This window comes from Mastigoproctus giganteus, chromosome 8 (assembly GCF_048544385.1).
Source record: "Mastigoproctus giganteus isolate SK-2022 chromosome 8, ASM4854438v1, whole genome shotgun sequence".
Taxonomy (NCBI): domain Eukaryota; kingdom Metazoa; phylum Arthropoda; class Arachnida; order Uropygi; family Thelyphonidae; genus Mastigoproctus; species Mastigoproctus giganteus.
Window position 1 is genome coordinate 73,956,051 of NC_143582.1, and position 22,821 is coordinate 73,978,871.

General features: G+C 34.9%; 2 protein-coding genes across 2 annotated transcripts in view; one reads left to right on the forward strand and one right to left on the reverse strand.

Annotated features, from left to right (window-relative positions):
- Positions 1 to 3,499, forward strand: part of LOC150081635 (putative ammonium transporter 3) — a 47,316-nt gene extending 43,817 nt beyond the window's left edge. The window contains exon 7 of the mRNA XM_090379496.1: positions 3,126 to 3,499. Coding sequence (XP_090235622.1) covers positions 3,126 to 3,386 — 261 coding nt within the window. The 3' untranslated portion in view covers positions 3,387 to 3,499. The remainder of the gene's footprint in view (positions 1 to 3,125) is intronic.
- A 6,221-nt stretch (positions 3,500 to 9,720) lies between these two features.
- sel (canopy family protein seele) overlaps positions 9,721 to 22,821 on the reverse strand; it is a 47,234-nt gene continuing 34,133 nt past the window's right edge. Inside the window, exons 5-6 of the mRNA XM_090379498.1 lie at positions 18,312 to 18,420; positions 9,721 to 9,824 (exon numbers count right to left, since the gene is read on the reverse strand). Of these exons, the coding sequence (XP_090235624.1) occupies positions 9,766 to 9,824; positions 18,312 to 18,420 (168 nt within the window). The 3' untranslated portion in view covers positions 9,721 to 9,765. The remainder of the gene's footprint in view (positions 9,825 to 18,311; positions 18,421 to 22,821) is intronic.

Sequence of the window (22,821 nt, forward strand, 5' to 3'; positions counted from 1 at the left end):
TCGTGTCTGGGCAGAATTGCAGACAGTTTCAAATTCAACCCTAACTTATGGCTTTTTTTCAACATTGGCCTGTAGTTGTTAAATAATTCTGCCGGTCTCCTACTCTTAATACCATTAGTACATTTAATTTCATGATGGGCACAAAATCACCTTTTGTGCCCTTTACCATTCTAAGTAACAGATTCTGTTACAAAGTTTGCTGTTAGAGGATTTATGTTAAAGCTCACAACTAAAAACTTTTGCAACTTTTCTCTCAAAGGCAACATTTCTTATAAAGGATATCAGAGTAGTTCAATGATATTGCATCACCAAGATGTTTAGTATATTTTTTGATATTTTGAGGCTGTTTACTTAACAGTAATTAGTATAAGATGCTAATTCACAAAGCATTTAATTGGAAAAATGTATGAAACCATATATTTATTTTTTCATTTATTTTGATAAATTAACTAAAAAGTGCCCCCACATCAAATACAAAGAAATAGTTTCAAAGGCAGATATTACAGAATTGTGAATAAATCATTACTATTTTGCTGCAGTCCTTTCTGGCCTTAATGACCATTCTGAAGATGGCTACAACAAACTTCTTTCTTAGGCAATGTGGGTCATAAATTTCTGATCATCAGTCACAAAACTGCCTCCTCACGTACCATTTCTAAACCTATAGATGAAACCCTTTTTCTGAGGCATAAACACTAATACTGTCTTGGGATGCTTTGTTTTATGCATTTCTCCTGGCAATAGAACCTTTTTTGAAAAGTTTAAAAATCAGCCAGAAAACTGTACACTGATTACAATACAGATAAATAGCTGTTTCACACAGAAAAAAATCCTTCTTTACTCAGAGCAATGGTCATGCTCTTTTTGTGTGCGCTGGTAATTGCACATACGAAAGTACATGCAATTACTGCAAGTATGTGCAGCAGTGAAAACTGCTGTAGCTCACACAAAATAATAGCAGGGCAATGTGGATGAGTTGTTTACAGAACTACAAGCCAGATCATATATATGCACGTATGAGAAGCATCTAGGTAAGATATATACATTATTACAACTTACAAGCATAATTTTGTTGCAGAATACAGCAAAAATAAATTTTTTCAGAGATAATATGCCTTATTTACCATAAGATGCACCTTTTTTCCTGGGAAATGCATTTTATGGTCCCAAAATGGTAAACTAGGCAACACGTGCAGCTTCATTAAATTTATTTTATTAACTTTTTTTTTTTTTTTTTTTTTTGTACTACAAGCACTTAGCATATACACTAACTCGATCAGTAGTGGTGGTCATTGATTCCATTAGCTTATAGACTATGGACTTTCAACATGAGATATAGGATACTATAAGAAAAGGTTAGCCACCCCTGGTTATTGCTTTGGACATCCAAGTGAGGTTTGACATGTCTCACTAGAACTCATCCTTTATTTCCAGGAAGAGGGAGAAACCTTTGTTCTACCTTGTTCTGGAAAGGATTACTGGTAATTACTGTTAGCTATGCTGTACTTTCAATATATGAAACACTGATTACCCCGCCAATGCTTCTTTCTGCTGAGAACTATTTGTGCAATAGTATGCAGTGCAATGTCTGGATTACCAGTATTAGTAATCAGTTGATTGATCTCATCTATGATCTCCAAGAATCAGCAGTCCCTTGTTATTTGGATTTTAGGAGCATTAGCAACTAAGGCCATATTGCTCCGGGATATGCGGTGGTCATTCCCTGACCTTTCCGCATCCTCCGTATTTGGTGGTGACGGGCTCGAACCCCGGTCTAATCAAGAAGCGTGTGCTATGCACTGCTGCTCATGCCCACATGGCTACGGAGGCGCCTCAGCAATCCCTTCTAAACATTATTTGAAAACATTCATTTTGTTTTCTTGAAAACATTCATTTTGATAGCCTAAAGGCTATCAAAATGAATGTTTTCAAAAAAAAGGCACCAAATATGATAAATAATAAATTTATATAGAGAAAAACTAAACTGTTTTGTCCACCTGCATTTTTTTCCCCCCAAAAGGTGGTTTTAAACTGCAATGCATACAGTAATGTCTAGCTGTGTCTCATTTTAACCTTTTGGTGATGTAATTTGTTTGATGGTGCAGCACCTAGGCAGCTCATGGTATAAAACTTTACTCCCTTATGAATGCTAAGACAAAAACAGAAACAGAAGAGGTTTTTGTACACCATCAGCTTCAAATTAAAGGTATTTAATTATATCAGAGAACATGGAGCTGAAAGACATTTTGATCCTCCTCCAACCCAGAAAATAAACTGTTATTTCTGAATCTGTATTTCAAATATATACAAAATAAAATATTTTTCCAAAAATATTGCTAATATTGCTCCTAAAATCTGTGTGTATCGTATCATCTAGCAAATATGGTAATTTCAATTATCACTACTGTAAATATAATTTACTGAAATAACTGAACAAAAATTTAGGGCTAAAAGCCTCAGACTATGAAAAACTTACTTGACATACAAGTTAGTGCACTGCATCAAGTCTATACATAGTAAGTCAACCAAAGTTAATTACATGGCATTGTTTTATTTACATTTTATATTTACAATTTTTATTTACATCTCATATTATTTACATAATATGAGATGTAAATAAAAATTGCCCATTTGTTATACTTCGAATAAGTAACGCTTCCCAATAGAGAAGACTATTGTTACTTATTCTCAGATATTACTACTACTACCCAGATGACCGTTTCAGGCTATTTGGCCATTCATCAGTGGGTGGGTGGGTACCTGGTGGTATAACGACTGACTTTCACAAATGGGTTGTCAGTTGTTACACCACCAAGTACCCACCCACCCACTGATGAAGAGCCAAATAGCCCTGAAATGACCATCTGGGTGATGATATCCACTGAGAATAAGTAACAATAGTCTTCTCTATTATTCAAAGTATAACAAATAGGAAACTCATTTTGAAGGCATTCGCAATACGAGATGTAAATAAAATGATACCATGTAATTAACTTTGGCTGACTTACTATGTATAAACTTGATGCAGTGCACTAACTTGTATGTCTGTTTATTTAAATAACTAAATAATATATATCTACACATTTTATACCTAACTAAATTTATTTTTATTCCTTTTTCTCTAGCTCATTAATAAATGCTTTCCCATAAGGATGAGTCTAGATGATGAGTTAAAAGGAGCAGATGTAGTGGAACATAATGTTATATATGATGATGGACTAGGAGAGGTGCCTGTAACACCAGCTGTTATTCCCTTGAACAAAGATAAAAAGATAACACACTATATCCATAAAAGCAAGGAGCAACTGAAATCAAAGGCAAAAAGGAAAGAAAATGCTACAGACTCAATAAACATAATAGCAACACCAAAAAAAGCCTGGTCTTGAGAGCAACAACTAATAAATAAATATATGCATCAGTGAATGTAATTAAAATAGTTTTAAGAGTGCCAGGCAGAATAATCACCTTCTTAATAAAAACAACAGCCAAAAAGTTAACCTCAGCCAGATCAACACCACAAAAAATAGCTTGACTTTATCTACATCCACCAATCTTAACTTTAAATACAAATACTGGATAATGTAACAGTCACAGCTGATGTAAACCTCAGAAATCATTTAGATGATGTTATAAAATATATGCTTTGCATAATGCTTTGTAAGGGAATTGTTTGCAATTATTTTAGTGATTTATATATTTTAGAATTTGAATTTTTGTTTGCCATTATATCTATAAATAAATCTGTTTACTTTAATGGCTGCTTGGACATAATTCAGATTATATAAATGAACCTATATGAACTTAGAACAGCAACATAGTAACCATTAATCACAACTCTCTGCTTCCCTGCCCTGCAGCCACCCTGTGATCCATCATGGTGAAGAACACTGAATGAAAAATACATAAATTTTTTTTTTACATGTAAAATTGATTTTTTTTTTTTTTTTTTTTTTGTTACTTTGTAGTAGGTGTCTAACACCCAGTACATTTGGAGAAAACCATAATCATTATGAAAGAGCTACATGTTTCCCCCAGTATTTTTTTCAAGAGCCTAAATTATTAGAATTAACCTAAAACATCTTAGAAAAGAAAACAAATAAAAACAGAAATGATTCAAGAAAATATGGAGATGGCACAACAGCATATACTGAACAAAATGATCTAAGCAGACCTACTAAGATCATATATACAGTCATGTGACAACTGAAGCACTAGTTAGAAGAAACACCTAGTCCTAGAAAGAAACACCTAGTCCTAGAAAGAAGCACCTAGTCCATTTTACAGAGGCGTGGCAAAGTCACAATCCTTACACTCTTACTACTTATTTTTAAATGCTACTGTTGGAGTGCAAAATCACACAAGCATATTTATTAAAATTGTTTATTAGAGAATTTATTACCATATAATATGCCAAACCACTCTTTTTGTTTTTGTTTTCTTTTTACTTAAGTAAATGAATAGACAACTGAGTATCAGCAACAGAGCAAACATTGCATGACATTAAATATGGAAGTCTAATTGTTGTTCAGAGATTGTGACAAGCTGAATGAGGATATAATGCAACACTAAATCCTAAAGCCATTAAAGGTTGCCCCAAGAACTGATTCTGCAGATGGTTAGAAACATAACAGAAGACCATCCACTACTGAAAGAGCATCTTATACCAGCGTGGTACATGATACTTTTTCACAAAGTCCTAAGAAATCCATCAGAGCATGTAAGCACAAAACTGAGCTGATGCCATTTTATGCAAAAAATTTGGAAACAAGGGTGGATACCAGGAAAACACACAAAAGGAGATAGGTTTTGTTGAAATCATGCTCAGATGGCTGGATGGATTCAAATAAAAAATTTTAATTTTTTATTTTGAGGCTGGGCCAAAGAAAAAGTCAAGAGCTGTTAAAGGAACTGGAAGAAATTATCAGGAAAATAGCCGTGGACCATCTTTTACTTTTACTGTAAAAATGTAGTGGAAAGATGGAAGGCTGCTCACAATTCTTGAGCCCACAATAAGATTTGAATATGTCAAGGAAATGGTATAAAATAACCTAACAGTGCTTGATTAAATCTTTTATAACCCATAATACTCTTACATTATTATTTTTTTAGAAACAAGTAGCGATGTTAAAATCAAACTGTATATACAATGCATGACCAATTTATTAGGACCAAGAGATAATATTGTGTTAGCCATCACTGCTCCAATACAATGTCACATGGAGTCAAAGTGTAAAAATGTGACATGAGAAATATTGGACCATTCATGTAACAATAGACCCCTGGATTGTAACTGTGAAGGGTAATGTGTATGGTGTGTGCCTTGTGTATGCAATAAAGGGTTCTTAAAATATCCTCAATTCTTGAAGTAATATAGGCAGGGCATTGTGCTGATGAATACATCTTTCCAGTTCATCCCACAGATGATTAATGAGATTGAGATGCGAGGAGTGGATGCATCAGGACAGACACTTGAAAACTTCTGTGTCCCTTAAACCAGAACATATTTGGTGTGATGTTACATTATTTTGAAAGTACCCCTGGCCATAGGAATAAATATGCAACATTGCAGGGTGTGGCTAATCAACCATATTAGATACACTCCAGCAATCACAGTGCTCTCTGGTGAGATCAGAGGACCAAGAACATGCCAAAAAAACATAGCCTACACATTACTTATCCAGCAGGTACACAACAAAGTAGTTCCAGTGTCTTGTATGGTTCCTCCATATGTGTACCCTTCTTTCACTGGTCCTGAAAAGCATAAATCAGAACTTATAAGACCACACAATCTGATTCCAGTCCTCTGACAACCATCCTCTGCATTCCTCATACCAATACAATCACATTTCGGTTGATGTCAAAGATCAGTGGCTTACATAAGTCTCTTACTCCCATAGTGCATCCTTTGTAAGGTTCTTTGCATGGTGTAATACTGATGTATTGTAATGTTCTCACATTAAATGCAAAAGTTAAACTTTCTGTTATTCGGCTATGTTTATACTTCAAAGCATAAATCAGAACTTATAAGGCCATGTGATCTACCACGAGTCCTCTTGCAACTGTCCTCTGTATTCTTGATACCAATGCAACCATATTTGATGTCAAAGATCAGTGGCTTTCACTAAATCCTCTTACTCCCAAAGGCACTCTTTGAAAGGGCGTTTGCATGGTGTCTTGTGATGTTTCCACATTAAATGCAGATATTAATCATTTTGTTATTTACCAATGATTACACTTCATAAGCAGTTCTTGATGTTAAGAATGTGTTGTTGCTTTACATTTTTTAGCCATAGGTGAATCTCTTTATGGCAGTTTTCCAAGTGTTTTTCCATTCATCAAAGCCCCAAATGACAATAGTCTCTGAACATTCAACAAGTGCAACCATTCTCCTTACTGTAACACCTACTAAATGCACACTGACAATTGTACCACTTTGAAAGCCTGAAAGATAATGTGCATTCCTCATTACTCAGTATTAATTAAATCGCAAAACTCAACAGTACTTTTCACATAATCTCTTTGATTTACATATTTTTACATAGAGTGCTGCACATAGCTCAACCTCCGTGGTCCTAATAAAACACCTCCTGAGCAGTGTAATAGTTAATTACTATTAAAGAATGGCCTTTAAGATTAAAGTTGACCTTTTCGTTAACCTTCGCAGGAGTAAGTTTACAATATGGGTATATCTGGATATGTCTGCCACGAGCAAAGGTTGATGTTGTGGAGCAGATATCTTTTAAGGACACAAAAGGTGATATTGTTGTACACGTTGGCACTAATGATATTAAGAGTAGGAGACCGACAGAATTACTTAACAAGTACAGGTCAATGTTGAAAAAAAGCCATGAATTAGGGTTGAATTTGAAACTGTCTGCAATTCTGCCCAGACACAATAGGAGGGAGTATATGATGAGAGCCTTGTCGATCAATTTGGCCCTGGCGAGATTGTGTAAGGCTCAAGGGGTAGAATTTTTCTCAGCCTGGTCTGTGCTTGTTAACAGGAGAGACTACTTCTACAGGGATGGGATACACTTAAAGAGAAAGGGTGCAAGAATATTTCCTGATGCTATCGAAGCAGTGTTAGGTGGGTCAGAAAACTGCTAGCTTGGGGGGATACACAGACTAATAGATTAACAGTAGCCACTGGCAGACGTAAAAGTGATTCTTGCACTGCTGCAGCATGAAAAACAAGATTCACAGACTGCTGGGAGTCATTGCGGTACAAGTAAACACATGGGTTGTGTTAGGGTAGCTAAGAATAGGAACAGATGCAATTTGTATACTTGTGTGTACGCCAATGCCAGGAGTTTGGTAAATAAATTTGATGAATTTGAGGTGTTGATCAAAACATCAAAGGCAGATATTGTTGGGATATCAGAGACGTGGTGTCACACAGATATAAGGAATGCAGAAATGGAATTTGGGAGCACAATGTGTACAGGAAGGACAGATAGGATAGGAAGGGAGGAGGGGTTATGCTATTAGTTAAGAAACACATAAAATCCAGGAAGTACAGCCAGTCAACATGGCTGGACAGTGCAGTGTCGAGTCAGTTTGGTGTGACGTAAGCACTGGGAAATCAAAATTGAGAATAGGAGTGTGTTATAGGCCTAATGACTCTGATGAGTATAATAAGCAACTGTACAGGGAAATAGAGTGGGCCAGTAAATCAGAGAGTCTTAAAATGGGGGATTTTAATTTCCCAGATATTGACTGGAATTTGTGGGTTGGTCATTCACACACTAGCAAGGCTTTTGTGGATTTATTGGATGATTGTTTTCTACAGCAGCATTTTCGAGTGGCAACTAGAGGGAGTAATACTCTTGATCTGATTATCAGTAGTGATTCTTCATGCATTAAGAATCTGCAGATAAAGGAACCACTAGGTGGCAGTGATCACAGTGTGCTGAAGTGGGATTTACTCAAAGAAGTAACTACCATCAGATGTAAAGGGAAGGATTTTTGTTTCATAAAGACGACTACGGAGGTCTGAGACAGTATTGAAATTCTATACGGTGGGACCAACTGATGATGTTACCAACAGCAAATTCAAAATGGGAAGCTTCAAAGAATTAATCTTGGAAGCTACTAGGCTTTTCATACCAACTAAGAAATATTGTTCAAGGTTTAGGCCTAAATGGATGTCGGATGAACTAATGAGACACATGGCAGAGAAGAAAAATGCATGGGGTACATATAAATTAATGGGTGACACTAAAGCCTATGATAGATATAAGCTGGTCTGTAACCAAGTCACAAAGGAGGTTAGGCAGGCAAAGGCAGATTATGAGAATTCTTTGGCAAAGGATGCAAAGAAAAACAGCAAAGAGTTCTTTACTTATGTAAACTCTAAAAGGAAGGCAATGAATCAGATTGGTCCACTTGATATCAATGGTTCAACTGTTGATGATCCTGCTCAGGTAGCTAACAAACTAAATGAGTATTTTGCATCTACATTCACATATGAGGAGTTATTCAGGGAGTGGAATGTCAGCGGTGAATTAAACTCTGGCAGCGAGCTAGATGATTTTGTAATAACTGAGAGTAAAGTGGAGGAGAAATTGAAGATAAACATAAGAAAGGCAACTGATGGGGTGGATGGGATCTATCCAGTTATATTAAAGGAGGCAGCAAAGGAAGTAAGCAAACTCTTAACCATAGTTATGAGAGCTTCCTTGTAAAAAACAGTGAAACAGAACAGATTACAAATATAATATAAAAAGGATGAATAAAAAAAAAGAACACTGACATCTTAAAGGTAAATATGAACTCCATTTCAACTAATCAAGTAACATACACCTACACAAATAAGTGGATACAACTTATGAACAAAATGACAGATTGTTGGGGGGGGGGGGGGGGGGATTCTGGAAGATCAAGCATATGAATGAGAGAGAATATTGAATAAATATTGAAAAGAATAAAAAGATTAAATCTTTTTATTCTATTAATTTCAGACCAAAAGCTATAATACAGAACTGATAAAATAAAGCCCATCATTCCTCAGCTAATTATGCAATGGTTTCTTTTCTAATTTTCCATTTTCTAAGTCACTTGACATGTGCTTAATTAAAGAGCTTGCCTATCATTGGTTCAGAATAGCTATAAAATATTCCTATATAGTTCCACCTACACACTAATTATTATTATTACCAAGTATCATAGTTTTCTGTTTCATAACAATTTTAAGTTATCAGTTCCAGTTGCAATCAACAGTATTTGGTGTTATCAGCTATAAACATAGAGTATTCATTACTGAATGCCACTAATCATTTTGACAACATTCATTAACATAACCATAGAGAACCCAATACCTATATATCAACTGGACAAATAATTTTTCCTAATTCATATATCGGTATTGGGTCCTCTCTGAGTGCATTGGGCAAATAATTTTGCCCAATGCACTTAGAGTTGCACTGAATTAGTCATCACTGACACTGTTGTATCTACAACTGCCTACAAACTAGGAAATGTTGAGCCAATGGGTAATGCACAATGATAAGAATACTGTGTTAATGTATATCATGGCATCCAAATTATAAATCTCACAAAGCCAAAATATTAAGTGTTCTAGAAATGTAAAATGTTAAAGGTAAAAAGAGGCAAAAATATGCAAAAACTGAAATTTTACTGATTTGAAACATCTTTTATTAAAAAAAAAAAAAGAAGAATAAAAGCATGTAAAGAATATTTTATACAAATAGATAATAAATACCAGGTATCAAAACTAGTTTACTAATACAAATTATGAAACCCATATCATAGTTCTTGATGTGCATCAGTATCATCTGTTACTCCACTGATATTTTTACAGAAACCTAACAAAAAAAAAAGAAAACCTTTTAAGATCTTTACTCAGCTATTTGCAAACACAAAAAAAGAGTCACCTACATAACTTCCAAAGTAGAGTTCAAAATTTTAAGATATCAGAGACAATTTTATGGTAAACTGAATGGAAGTAATATAAATATCAGCTTAATTAACCTTGCAAAGTTTAATAATGATTACATTTAAGATAGTCACAGTAAAAGTGACTAATTAACATTAAAATAAAATTAACAGTTAAAATAATAACTAAATTATATATCTTGGAGGGGAGAAAATGGAGCAAACATTAAATGAGAAGTATGCAAGAAATAACAGATACAGGTCTGAAAAATAAGATATAGGTCTGAAAGATAGTTAATATGCATACAGTACATCTAATATTAATAAACTTTAGCGGTAAATTAAGTTATTAAAGGTAAAATGATGCAAGAGAGCCCGGCTTCTGCTACATGAAGGAAAAGCAGGAGAAAAAAAATTGTCTATACAACATAACAGGGTGTTGCAAATACAAAGCATGGGGGTCTACTCACTTATTTTAGGTTATGCTATTTGCTACTTGTGGCATTTTGGGATAAAATTTGAGTTTCATGTTAAAACTGGACTAAGTACTACTGTTCAGATTTTACGATTTCTATTTTAAAATTTTGCCTAATCAACTGCATCTTTTCTCAATGGAAAAAATGTTTCGTGTCTTCAGTTTAGTTTATAATCATCATCTCTGTACTTCAGAAGTAAACACAAACCTGATTGTATTTGAAGCAAATAAAAACAAATGAACACAATGATTGTAGCACGGAGAGAGATGCAACACAACTGCATTCGTAGCCAGCAAATGACAGTTAATCAGACAAAATGAAGAGCAAACATCATACAATCATTATGGTTTTTTTTTTGTTTTTTTCCCCTTTCAAATAAAATTGGCTCATGTTTGTTTCAGAAGTACAGAGTATGACATTTTAGATTAAGCTGAAGATGGGGAATAAGCTCTCCCAGTAATAAAAAAGCAATTGATTAGGCAAACTTTTGATTTATAAATTGTAAAATCTAAAGAGTAACAACTGGTCCAATTTTAACATGAAATAAAAAAAAATTTCAGCTCAAATATGACAAAAAAGAATGTCCAGACAATAATAATCTACACCAATAAATACACAAGACAGATAATCTCAGCCAGCCAGGAAGGTAGTTTATTTTGGTGATCAGCAGCACATTGACCAAAAGTAAATTTTTCATGATCCACTCTATTAGTTTCTACCAATGATAGTTACCCTGTTGGTTTAGGTCCTGTTTTAATATGCCATTCCAGTAGTTCATTCTCCCTCCAGCCTTAAACACCTCAACCACAGTTCTCTCCTACCTGAGATATAGTTTCACAGCTCTGCAACTAATCTCTCTGCATTCTCTTCTCATATGGACTCCTATTTGGTATTCTCAGGGATGAGTCACCTACTTTTTAACACTTCCAAGAACTCAATATTTTTTAGAAGTGCTCTGCAGACCTGAATGCTAAGAAGTCTGCTCAAAACGTATCTGGAATGCTACAATACAGTGACATAAGCATACTTGCAGATTTTGAAATCACTAAAAGCTGAGCCATCTTATTATTGCTCTTTACTGTTTGTTCATTATCAAACTGACATCCAAGTGATTTTTTTTTTTTTGGTAGAAAACAAAAAAAAAAAATGGCCAAATCACTCTGTACTGTACAATGTAGCAATGAATGCAATGTTGCATCACCATGGTGAAAAAAACCAGTCACTGAAGTTACATTTTTCTAGTCTTTTTTTTTTTTCTTCAAATTGCATATAGGGTATCTCAGAACTTCAATGCAGAACTCATTAATTGTCTGTCTCTCCAGAATGCATTAAAGGTGGGCAACTTCCTTCTCCACAGTTAACAAATGCTAGTAGCAACACTGCCTTCCTTTTTGCTGCACCTCCAATTATAGTCGCACATTAAAACCAATCGGAAGTGGCTTACTGGTGGTGTTAGTGTTTTCCCTCTGTTGACAGCATTGGCACAAACTTTGCAAACATGAGCTTTGTATTCAATTATTTTGTTAAAATGGAATGACATGATCCAACAACAGAGATAGTTTCTTCAGTGATTTCATAAACAGTTAATCTTCAGCCATTTCATACCATAGTTCGCACTTTCGACATAATTGCTTCACTTGCTGAAGTTAAGGACCATTCAGACCACTGATAAATTTTGACTAACTCCCTAACCTCTTTAAAACAAGTGTTAGTTGAAAATTTGTGTATGGCACAGTGCAGACCCCCATATGCAATTTTAAAAAGATCAAATATTTCATTTGCAGTTTTCTCAATTTTAAAGCAAAATTTATCATACACATGCTCAGTGCAATCAGACATTTTGAAATAAGAGGAGATATAAAAACATGTCTTTGTTATAAGCTAACAGCAATGGATGAGACATTTGAATACATTATTCTTTGTTGCAGTGCACTGTGTTGTTTCAATCATGAATGAGCATAATCTAGATAGTTTTTGAACATACCTCATATATTCCAAATGCAGATCTCACCGTTGTTCCGTATAATGCAACTATAATCTAACTGAAAAGACACTGTGCACCTACCTTGCCACTTGCTTGCACTGCATGATAACCTTCACATCTGACAGTATCATAATATCCAAGTTCCCCCCCCCCTCTCTCTCTCTCCTCTTCATTTATACTTAAAGTTTATAAGATTATTCCCAGGATGGTATTTTCCAAATGAAGTACCTTACTTTTAGAAACATTATATAACATAAATGACATTTCTTTGGCCATCCAATAATAATAGCCTGCTCAATAGCCTAGCAGCTGGTATTATTAACCACCTCCTGACCTTCCTTATCAACTGCAGATTTCAACATCATACATTTTATTTCCTCATAGCTATGACTAAATAAAAATGAAAACAAGAATGGCCCAACACTAAATCCTTAGGTACCCAACTCAGATGAGTTGCCAACCTTTGACCACTCTGAGAGTGACCATTTATAACTACCTCTGCCTCTTATTCTTCAGCCACTCTCAGTCCACCACAGGATTTTGCATGTAATTCCAATTTGTTTCAGCTTGTACAGAAACCTCCAGTGTGGAATCATGCAAAATGCTTTGCTGAAGTCAATGTATAATTTCAAAGTTGTCTATTTTCTACACAAACTGTGCTTTGATCTATTTAGGATAACATACTTTTCAAGCTGATCTTGAAAGATAATGCCTTGTTCATAGACTCCATTACCTTCCATACAAGTGAGATCAAGGTCAGTAGTATTCGAACTTTTCTGCTGACATACTTCTAAAAATTTTCCCAAAGAATATTTTACTCCATTATTAGTTGGAAGAGAGGAATTAAGTTTTTGTCTTATAAGGATGAACTACTATTCTACCACATGTATTGAGGTGTATAAAGCCTTGAATGGTCTAAGCAGGCTCAATGCTGATGAGATTCTTCCTCTTGCTCAGATTACAAACCTGAGAGAGTATAAACTCAAATTGAGGAAAGACAGTTGTAGAATAGATGTGCAGAAATTTGCCTTTAGCCAGTGGTTAAATTTATTGCTGGAACAAACTTCCAGTGGTCGTTGAAGTTGATAGCTTAAATAAATTCATGGAAGAAATGGACAAACTTTTGGAGCAAATGGGGTGAAATGAGAAGGTTTTTTTTTTTTTTTTTTGGCTGATGCTATATAAACTTGCTTTCCTGCATCATATGCCTCTACTAATGCTAATGTCCAATAGTTTGTTCCACACCAATCCAGGAGCCAATCCAACAGACCTGACAACAAGAAACAGTAACTTTTCAAAACATCGGCAAACTGTTTAGGTGTTTGTATTGAGGTGTACTCATTTTCAATAAAACATCCTAATGTTTCAAACCGTAGGAGATATTTTTTTCAAAAAAATACAAGCTACCATGTGAGAGATTTAACTTGAACAAAGGTACAGTATGATGTACTCTTAAGTATGGATGCTAAATGCAGAGAGTATTGATCCAGTTATATTTAATCAGGAGAAAAATAAATATATATTCAAAGATGGTTCACTCATGAAACATTATGCACAATGACAATGGTTATAAACTCAGCTTGCATAGCATCACCTGGGAAAAAATGCAGCTTTATCATTATGCTTACATATACATCTTAGTCCAGTGTATTTTAAATTTAACTAAAATCATGTGTCAGATAAGAGCAGAAGTTTCTTATGAATCAGGACTTTATGTGTGCTAATTGTTGCATGTTTGCAAATTCTTCTATAGTGGGATATGATTAAGAATATTATGTGCAAATTCAGTGTTCTTATGAGCAAATATAACAGCTTGAAGAACAGGGTTGAAGCCCTGAAGGAAATAAAATAAGGGAACCCATGAAGTCACAGCTTCCCAGCTGATTGCTACAGCATATACATTCATTAGACAACATAGCAGTATACCCAAAGGCAAAATGTGCTAGTTCCGCAGGGAGTAGCTACTGTCAGTAACTCTATTGTCAGAGAAATGGGAAATATATTGCACAAAAAGGACAACAGAACAGAACAGGAATACATCTTTCAGAGGCCAAGTTAATGAGGTTAGAATGGTTATCACCTTCTAAGGGCACAAAATGTGATATTAGTATTAATGATATTAAGAATGATAGCATCGGTACCAACTGCCTATTCTTAATATCATAAGTACATGTTGGTACTAATGACATTAACAAGGCAATCTGAGGATTTACTTAACAGGTATAGAACAATGTTAAGAAAAAGCCAAAAGTCAGATTTGACATTGAAAGTGTTTGAAATTTTAACCAAACGTGATAGGAGAGAGAGAGTACAAGATGAAAGCCTTGTCGATCAATTGAATGGGTTGAGCACGCTGAATTCTGATGGGATCCTTCCACTTGTTCAGATTACGAACCTAAGGGGGCATAAATTCAAATTAAGAAAAGACAGATGTAGAATAGATGTACGGAAATTTGCCTTTAGCCAGCGGGTGGTTAATTGCTGGAACAAACTTCCATCTGTCGTTGTGGAAGTTGATAGGTTGAATAAATTTAAGAAGGAACTGGACAGGCATTTGGAGGGAATGGTGTGATTTTTTTTTTTTTGGCTGATGCTGCATAAGCTCATACACTTGCTTTCTTGCATCACATGCCACTACTACTACTACTAATTCATCTATGCATGCAAGGCACATGGGATACAATTTTTTCTCAGTATGGTCAGTGCAATTTAACAGGAGAGACTATTTTTACAGGGATGGGATACACTTAAATAGAAGAATATTTGTTGAGGCAAAGTCATGTGGGTTGAAAAAGTGCTAGTTTAGATGAGTCGTGGGAACACACACTAAGTTTAACAGCAGCAGTAGCAAGCAAAGACAAAATTGATTTTTGAGTTGCCTCCATTGAGATATGCAGCAACCTGGAAAACAGGATGTGAGAGATTACAAAGCCTGCTGGCGGTCCTCATGGAACAAGGCTGCACTAGCATTATTATGAACAAAATCAGATACACATATATCTCGGTTTAATTTAATCTAATTTTTAGATTAAACCATGCACACCATCAAGCATCTCTCATATATTATGGAGTTATACCTCATAACCAGGTTGTCACTATTGCAACAACAGGGTACCTGTCCACCCACCAATGAGTAAGCCAACAAGCTTCGAAACGGTGCCATCTGGGTGGTGGTATCCACTGAGAATAAGTAACATTAGTTTTCTCCACTGGTGAAGCGTTACTTATTCAAAGCAGTGCAATACCTCGGCACCTTGTGAAGGTTTTCACAATATGAGATATAATTAAAAGATACATGCATACTACCTGGATAGCAGAAATGACGGAAGTGCAGTACCCATGCACAAACAACCTCTTTCATACTCTTAGACATTTAGTCAAGAAATATTTTTAAACTATAAATATGCTCGCAGGCTTTCCAGGAAACAGTAGCAAGACTGTGAATGCAAGATTACTTGATCAATGGAGAAAACCGACTTCCAGCAAGGAATGGGTTGGCATATAAGCAATTAGTCTGTACATGACATTTCAACAGCACTAAAGATCCCTAGCTCAACAATTGGTGATGTGATCTGCAAATGGAAGTGGACTGGTGCTGAAAATGTCATGAAACAACCTGGTAACCTCTGAAGCTTACAGAATGTGATAGGAGAGCCCTGTAAAAAAATGTCTACTTGGAATGCAGAGCAATGTTGTCTCGGCACACATAAGCTCTCAGTGAGACAATTGTGACACATGTCAGCACCAGTACAGTGTGCTGTCTGATATAAGCTACCTTGTTGTATGGCCATCCACAAGCAAAGAATCTCCAACTAATGCCAGATGCCATCTACCTTGATGTAAGTCTACCATTCTTGGACCACAAATGAAAAGTTGTGCTTTGGAGTGAAGAGTCACACTACATGGTCTACCAGTCATGGTTGTGCCTGGGTGTGTTGAATGCCCAGATAAAGCTACTTACCAGACTGTATCATACCGACAATGAACTTTGGTGAATGTAGCATGAGGGTCTGAAGCTATTTCTCGTGGTTTGGCCAGGAACCATTTAGGATAAAACCATGAATGCTGAGGTCTATCTAGATGTCCTGGACAATAATGCATTACCTATGTTGTGGCAACACATCGAGGAAACCTCATATCTGTATCAGCAGGATAATGCTCCTTGTCATACCGTTCATATTGTGACAGACTAGTTTGAGGCCATGAATACTGAAAAGTTGGACTTAGCCGGCCTAGAACCCTAACCTCAATCCCATAGATAACCAGGATGAACTGGATCGTCAGGTGGTGGTGTCAGGAGGGACTGCCCAAAAAACAGCTGAACCGGTTGCCACTTTAAAGGCCAAGCGATGGAAAACATTGGAGGATATTTACAAAAAATCTAGGGGTGTTCCATGGTGACTAGAAGTTATCATAAAGGCTAAAGGTTTCAGCATACACCATTAGTTTTCATGTAAATAAAAGTTATTTGAAAATTTAATTTTAAATTTGTAATTTAAATTTAAATATTATCTGTAAAAAGTTTATTCCTGTAAATAAAGTATGCAAGTGTCTGGGATATTAATGGTAGGGCAGTGTACATGATTGTATACTAATGCTACAAGGATAAAGTAAATAAACTTGATGAATTGAAAGTCCTGATTAAGTCATCTAATGCAGACATCATAGGGATATTATACATTTGGTGCCACTCAGACATAGGGAATGCAGAAGTTTAATACAGTGGATAAAATATGTATAAAAAGGACGAACAGGATAGGTAAGAAGGAAGAGGAATTGTGCTCTTGGTTAAGAAGCATACAGAATCAAAGGCAGTACATCCAGTTGATATAGGTGACCAGTGTAATGCTGACTCAGTTTGGTGTGACATAAGCACCAGGAAAACAAAAAAGAGAGTAGCAGTTTGTTATAGGCCAAATGATTGTGCTGAGTATAACGAACAAACAGATCAACTGAATGAGCCAGTAAAGGGACTCTCATTTTCCCCATGCTGACAGGAACTTATGTATATGTTGGTCACTCACACAGAACTTTTCTAGATTTATTGGATGACTGCTTTCTACACCAGCATGTTAAAGAGGCAACAAAAAAAAGCAATACTCTTGATCTCGATATCAGCAGTGAATCTGACTCTTCAGGAAAAAAGAATTTTCACAAAAAGGAACTACTAGATGGCAGTGACCAACCTGTTGACGTGAGACTTCCATAAAAATATAACTACTGACAAAGGTAAAGGGAATGGATTTTGCTTTCATAAAAGGTCACTACAATAGTCCTAGACAGTTTAAATTTTTTTCAGTGGAACCAACTGAAATTTAAACAGGATGCATTTAAATTTCTCATACAATACAAAATTTTACAATGTGATGATTACATATACAGCAAATGGAAGAATATTATCTTCAGCTGGGCTTACACAAGTTATCATTGAAGAATTCTGGCAGGAAAAACAACACTAGAATAATGGCCTATCGGTTAAAAACAAACATGTGTAAATTTTGTTATTGTTTAAGCTTTTGGACTGGGTAAGAGAAAAATCTACCCAGTGTTTTATTATACATAATGTACACATAAAATATCTGGATCTGGTATTTTACTAAGGGATTTTAATGCCAATTCTGTCCAAAACTGGTGGAAAGAGAAGAACTGAAATGAAGTGTCCATTTTAGCAAAGTTGTTCAGATAATCAAGAACAATTAATTTGGAAATAGGAGTATAGTTAAGAGCATTGTACAGTTCTGATCCAGCAGAGTGGAAAACTTCCATCTGGTGTTGTAAAGTGGGTAAGATAAATAAATATCAGCTTATTTATATAAGAGAAAAACATTAATGTTAGTAAATAAATTACTGGCTGTAACATTTGACCATTTTAGAATGCTAAATTCAGAAGACAGGCAAAGAGAGAAATTCAAAACCACAGTTGGCAATATGTTTAGCAGATAAATTTACTGACTTACCAGTAGCTTTCTTACATAATCTTATCTTAGAAGCATGAGATGATGATTTTGATGATCGAAGGAGGATTTTAAGAATGTCATCTTCATAGTCCCCTATAAGGTCTTCACACTTAAAACATTATTAAAATAATTAGAAATAATGATTTCTTACAGCTACATAATGCCATTTGGCAATATATTTAAATATTTAAGTAATAATATCACTATCTTATGAAGTGTAATTACATTTTTAACCTTTATTTTATAATATAAAATTTTATAATTTATATAATTTTTATTAAATATACTTTTAACTTTTTTTTTGAAAATTAAAAGTTATAGTTGGGATTAGGTTAGGGACTGAGACAGAGAAGACAACCCCTGACAGGAAATGCAGGATTGAAGGCCACAAGTGGTCCCAGCACAAGTAACAACATTTGCATGCTGTGAGACAGCTTCAGCTTGGCAGTGCACACAGAACAAAAAGAGGGAGAGAACTATAGTACAGTAAAACCTCAGTTTAATGGACTATAAGATGATTCATAAAATTCTGCATGAAGATTTAGGAAAAATAGTAATAGTATTTGCCATATGGTACAAGAAAGTCAGGCTTTTGCTGCACTGGCAACAAAAAAAAAAAAAAAAAAAAACCCCAAGTAGACAAGAAAATACAAATTACATGCTTCCCTCCTCACACAAGTTGACCTTTGAATTTATTCAAATTGTCAGCCTTATGACTCATACTAACTGTATACAACCAAAACTTCATTAAAATAACGATAAAACAGAATAAAATTTTATATAAAAATAAAACACACTGTAAAGTGTAGACTTAAGTGATAAAAATATAGATAAAATTAAAATACATAAAATTAAAATTAGCTTTTAAAAGGCAACTGCCTCCTTTATCAACAGTAAATAAAGGAGGTGCTGCATTTGAAAGGTACAGTGTTGTTTTATCCCTTTTAATTTGTATTATTTTGTGTATATTTTAATTTTATCTATTTTTTATTATGTCCAATGTGTCACTTTTGATAAAATTCAAATAAATGCAGGTGACTGAAAGCTCTCAATATGTTACCTATGAGGTAGGTCCTGTAATGACAAGTCTGTGGACACTAGATTTGGATAAACTGGTATCCAGAGGTCTGCCTTGTGGACACCAATACGGCCTTTGCCAATTCAGGATGAAATATTCAGGAGGATACTGACAAATAAAAGATGTTTGCAAAATGTGCATATTATACCATCCAAAATCTAACAGAAGCATTCATTTCAAGTTCACAGACAAAGGAAGGTGTGTTGCAGTTATAGTACAGTGTTGACACTAAGCACATGTGCTATGTGTTGTTCTTGTGGTTGGCAGATCCGGAGGTTGTCCTCATATCCACAATTTTACTCTGCAATTCTGCAACTAGCAAAAGCCAACAATATACTTTGGGTAGGTACTTAAATGCAGCGCAAGTTTATGCTGTATTGTATACTAACCACTTCGTTACCGGGGGCAGCCACCAAAGGAAGCTACCCTGATACCCATTCTTAACCATGAGGAGGTGGGCTGAATCTAATATCTCAGACATAGTGCCAAAGAAAAATCTCTATCGGAGCAGTCTCCCAACAAATGCCTAATTGTGACTCATACTCTCATATGTTAAAATCCCACATCAGGAAATCCTGATATCAGCAAAAAAGGAGAAGGATGATAGTTAAAAAAAACTGGATGGAGTAAAACAGCTAACAGATGGGGGAAGAAAGGGGTATCCCCCAACCTTCCCTTGGAGAGGGAAGGTGAAAAGATATATAGAAAGATACATGTAGAAAAGGTGCATTAGTAATGCAACTCACCCCCCCACAAGGAGTGGGTGAAAGAATCCCACATAGGAATTGCTACTAGTGCACATGCAGCTACTAGCCAGGAACACACAACTACTGGGCACCCAGCCTACCTAAAATTTTATGAAAATCCATTCACTGGGAGTCAAGATATTACATGGTGAAAGCAACAAACACACTAAGCATATATGCTAATGCACCACCTAATTTTTTTACAACACCACTACAGTTAACATAAAAGTAACACATATCTTAATATACAGAGAGAGAGGTTTGATTTGATTTGATTTCTTATGGCACACTGGAAAACAGAGGTCTGGCAAGAACACTTGTAAGGCTTAATAACAGCATCAACTGACCAGACATCAATATCTAAAATATGTGCTTGTTCAGATAGATTACTTAAAATTAAAAAGAAAGCATAGTCAAGATAACAGGTGGATAACTTCCTCACAGAAGTATGAAGACCTAATTCAGAATTGAGAAAAACCTTCCATATCTGCAGGGTCAATAGAGGGAGCAAGATGACGCAAGATGACTAATGAAACAACAAGCCTGGTTAGGCTTGTTGTTTTATCAGTCATCTTGTTATTTCATATGTTTACAGCTGCTTGAAGTCTAGATTTCTTGTTGGTTTCAAAAGTGAAGAGTGGTATTTTAGTTCTGTTAAATGATGAACAAGATGTCAACAGACTGTAGATTAGATACAGTAGTGCTTAAGGTTAGTAAGTTGAAGACCGTTCGTAGGAACTTAGAGCAAAAATTGATCTAATGAAGTGATGAACTGAGATTCTCTCTTAGGATCTTTCACATCATTCAGCAGGCAGATTTCAGAATGAGTAGGGCTGAGGAGTATAGACAAAGTGGCAAGTTTACATTGTCTGATAGAGGACCAATGGACTGGGCTGTACCAAAAGGGTAAACAACTTTATCTTCAAACAGGCCTATGGGGCTGGGAAATTCCATACTGCAATAATCAGACTCAAACACCAGCCAAACGATTAAAAATTTTACTATAAAATAAAATAAAATACAAAAATGAAATATAATAAAATACTATGATACAATATCAGGGGACTATTACAATAAAATAAAATAAATTATGATAAAACAATTAAAAACAATACTAAAATCGTTAAAATTTGCTAAAATACCGGAGCTTTCAGACACTGCTGTCTCCTTCAACAGTGATTCAACCGATATTGTATCATAGTATTTTATTATATTTTATTTTTGTATTTTATTTTATTTTAGGGTAAACAACTTGTTTGGAAGTAACTCTGCCTTCCATGTAAGATGGTGATGACAAGTTGGTACTTATGTATTCAGCAGATTCATGAGAATCACTGAAGGAAATCTGCTTAGGATTTAGGATAGTAAGTATGGGTACTATGCAATCTGTCAAGACTCTTTCACAATTTACATTAGCATTACATTTTATCAAAATGTAATGCTCAATAATCATATTTTAATATTTCCTGATATCACTGTGGAGACTGATGGTTGAACTTCATTTTAAAATGGGGGGGGGGGGGACTATGATGTTTCTCTCCTCTACAATTTTCTTATTTTTAGTTGTATTGCATAACAAAAATGACTATTTAAATATAACAATGTGCTCAAGCAAGGAGGTTCCTCCCCATTTTCGTTCATTTCACTTTTAACTTACCATTTAATGTATAATTTTTGTCTTATTTTTTCTTGTATCTTGTGTTATTGTCAGTTTACTGAATCTGTCAACTTACTGTTTAATTTAAATTGTCATATTGTTACTTTTTAAAATTAGTGTTAATGTACTCTTTTACCACCATATACCAATGTGGCCATGATGGGCAGATATATGTTATTCTAACTCTTATGTAATTAACAACTGTGTACTAAAGTAGTAATAACAATATAAACACCCACGATTCCCAAAAAAAGACAGAGGGTCATACCATGTGACCATCCAAGGACCATAAATCTTCATTCAGAAATTTTCTGACTAATGTGCTGACAATAAAAATATATAGTATACATAATAAAAAAAATGAATGGTTATCATTTGAATCAGTTATCAACAGTCAGGTGTTATAATGTGTTTTTCTATTCTGATAGCAATTTACTTTTCAACACTGTGGTTGTTTCTCCACAAAAAGTTGCAATAAAAACAGAGTTATAGTGTTCTAATTCAATTTCAAAATGAAACTCAAAATACATTTCAAGGAATCTCCACTCATTTTATGTGTCCAACAGGTAGCTTCCATACAAATAGGACCAGTGATTTCAAAAATTCACTACTGATAAACAGGAGATCCCACAACCGAGTGGACTTGGCACCCTGCTCTATCCCTGAAAGACTAACTCCTGCTCTGTAAGAAAATTCACTGAGCTTCCCTATCCCCACCAATATTCAGTTTTACATGTTTGTCTCCACTTAAGGAGAACAAGTTGCTAAACACACCACACCACTCTAAAAGCTTCTTAGTGCATATTTTGTTTTTGTTGCTTTTAGTACTTTTATCACTTTTGACACTTATCTGTATATTTTATCGCTATCTGTCTTCACTTATATTCTTTAAAGTGTCTGTATATTGTACTTTATTTTCACTGCATTTTTAATAGAGTTTTATTTTATATTTTTATGTTTACAAGTAGTTACAAGATCTGTTTACATGAAAAAAAAAAAAAAAAAATGCCATAGTTTTAAGCTTATTTT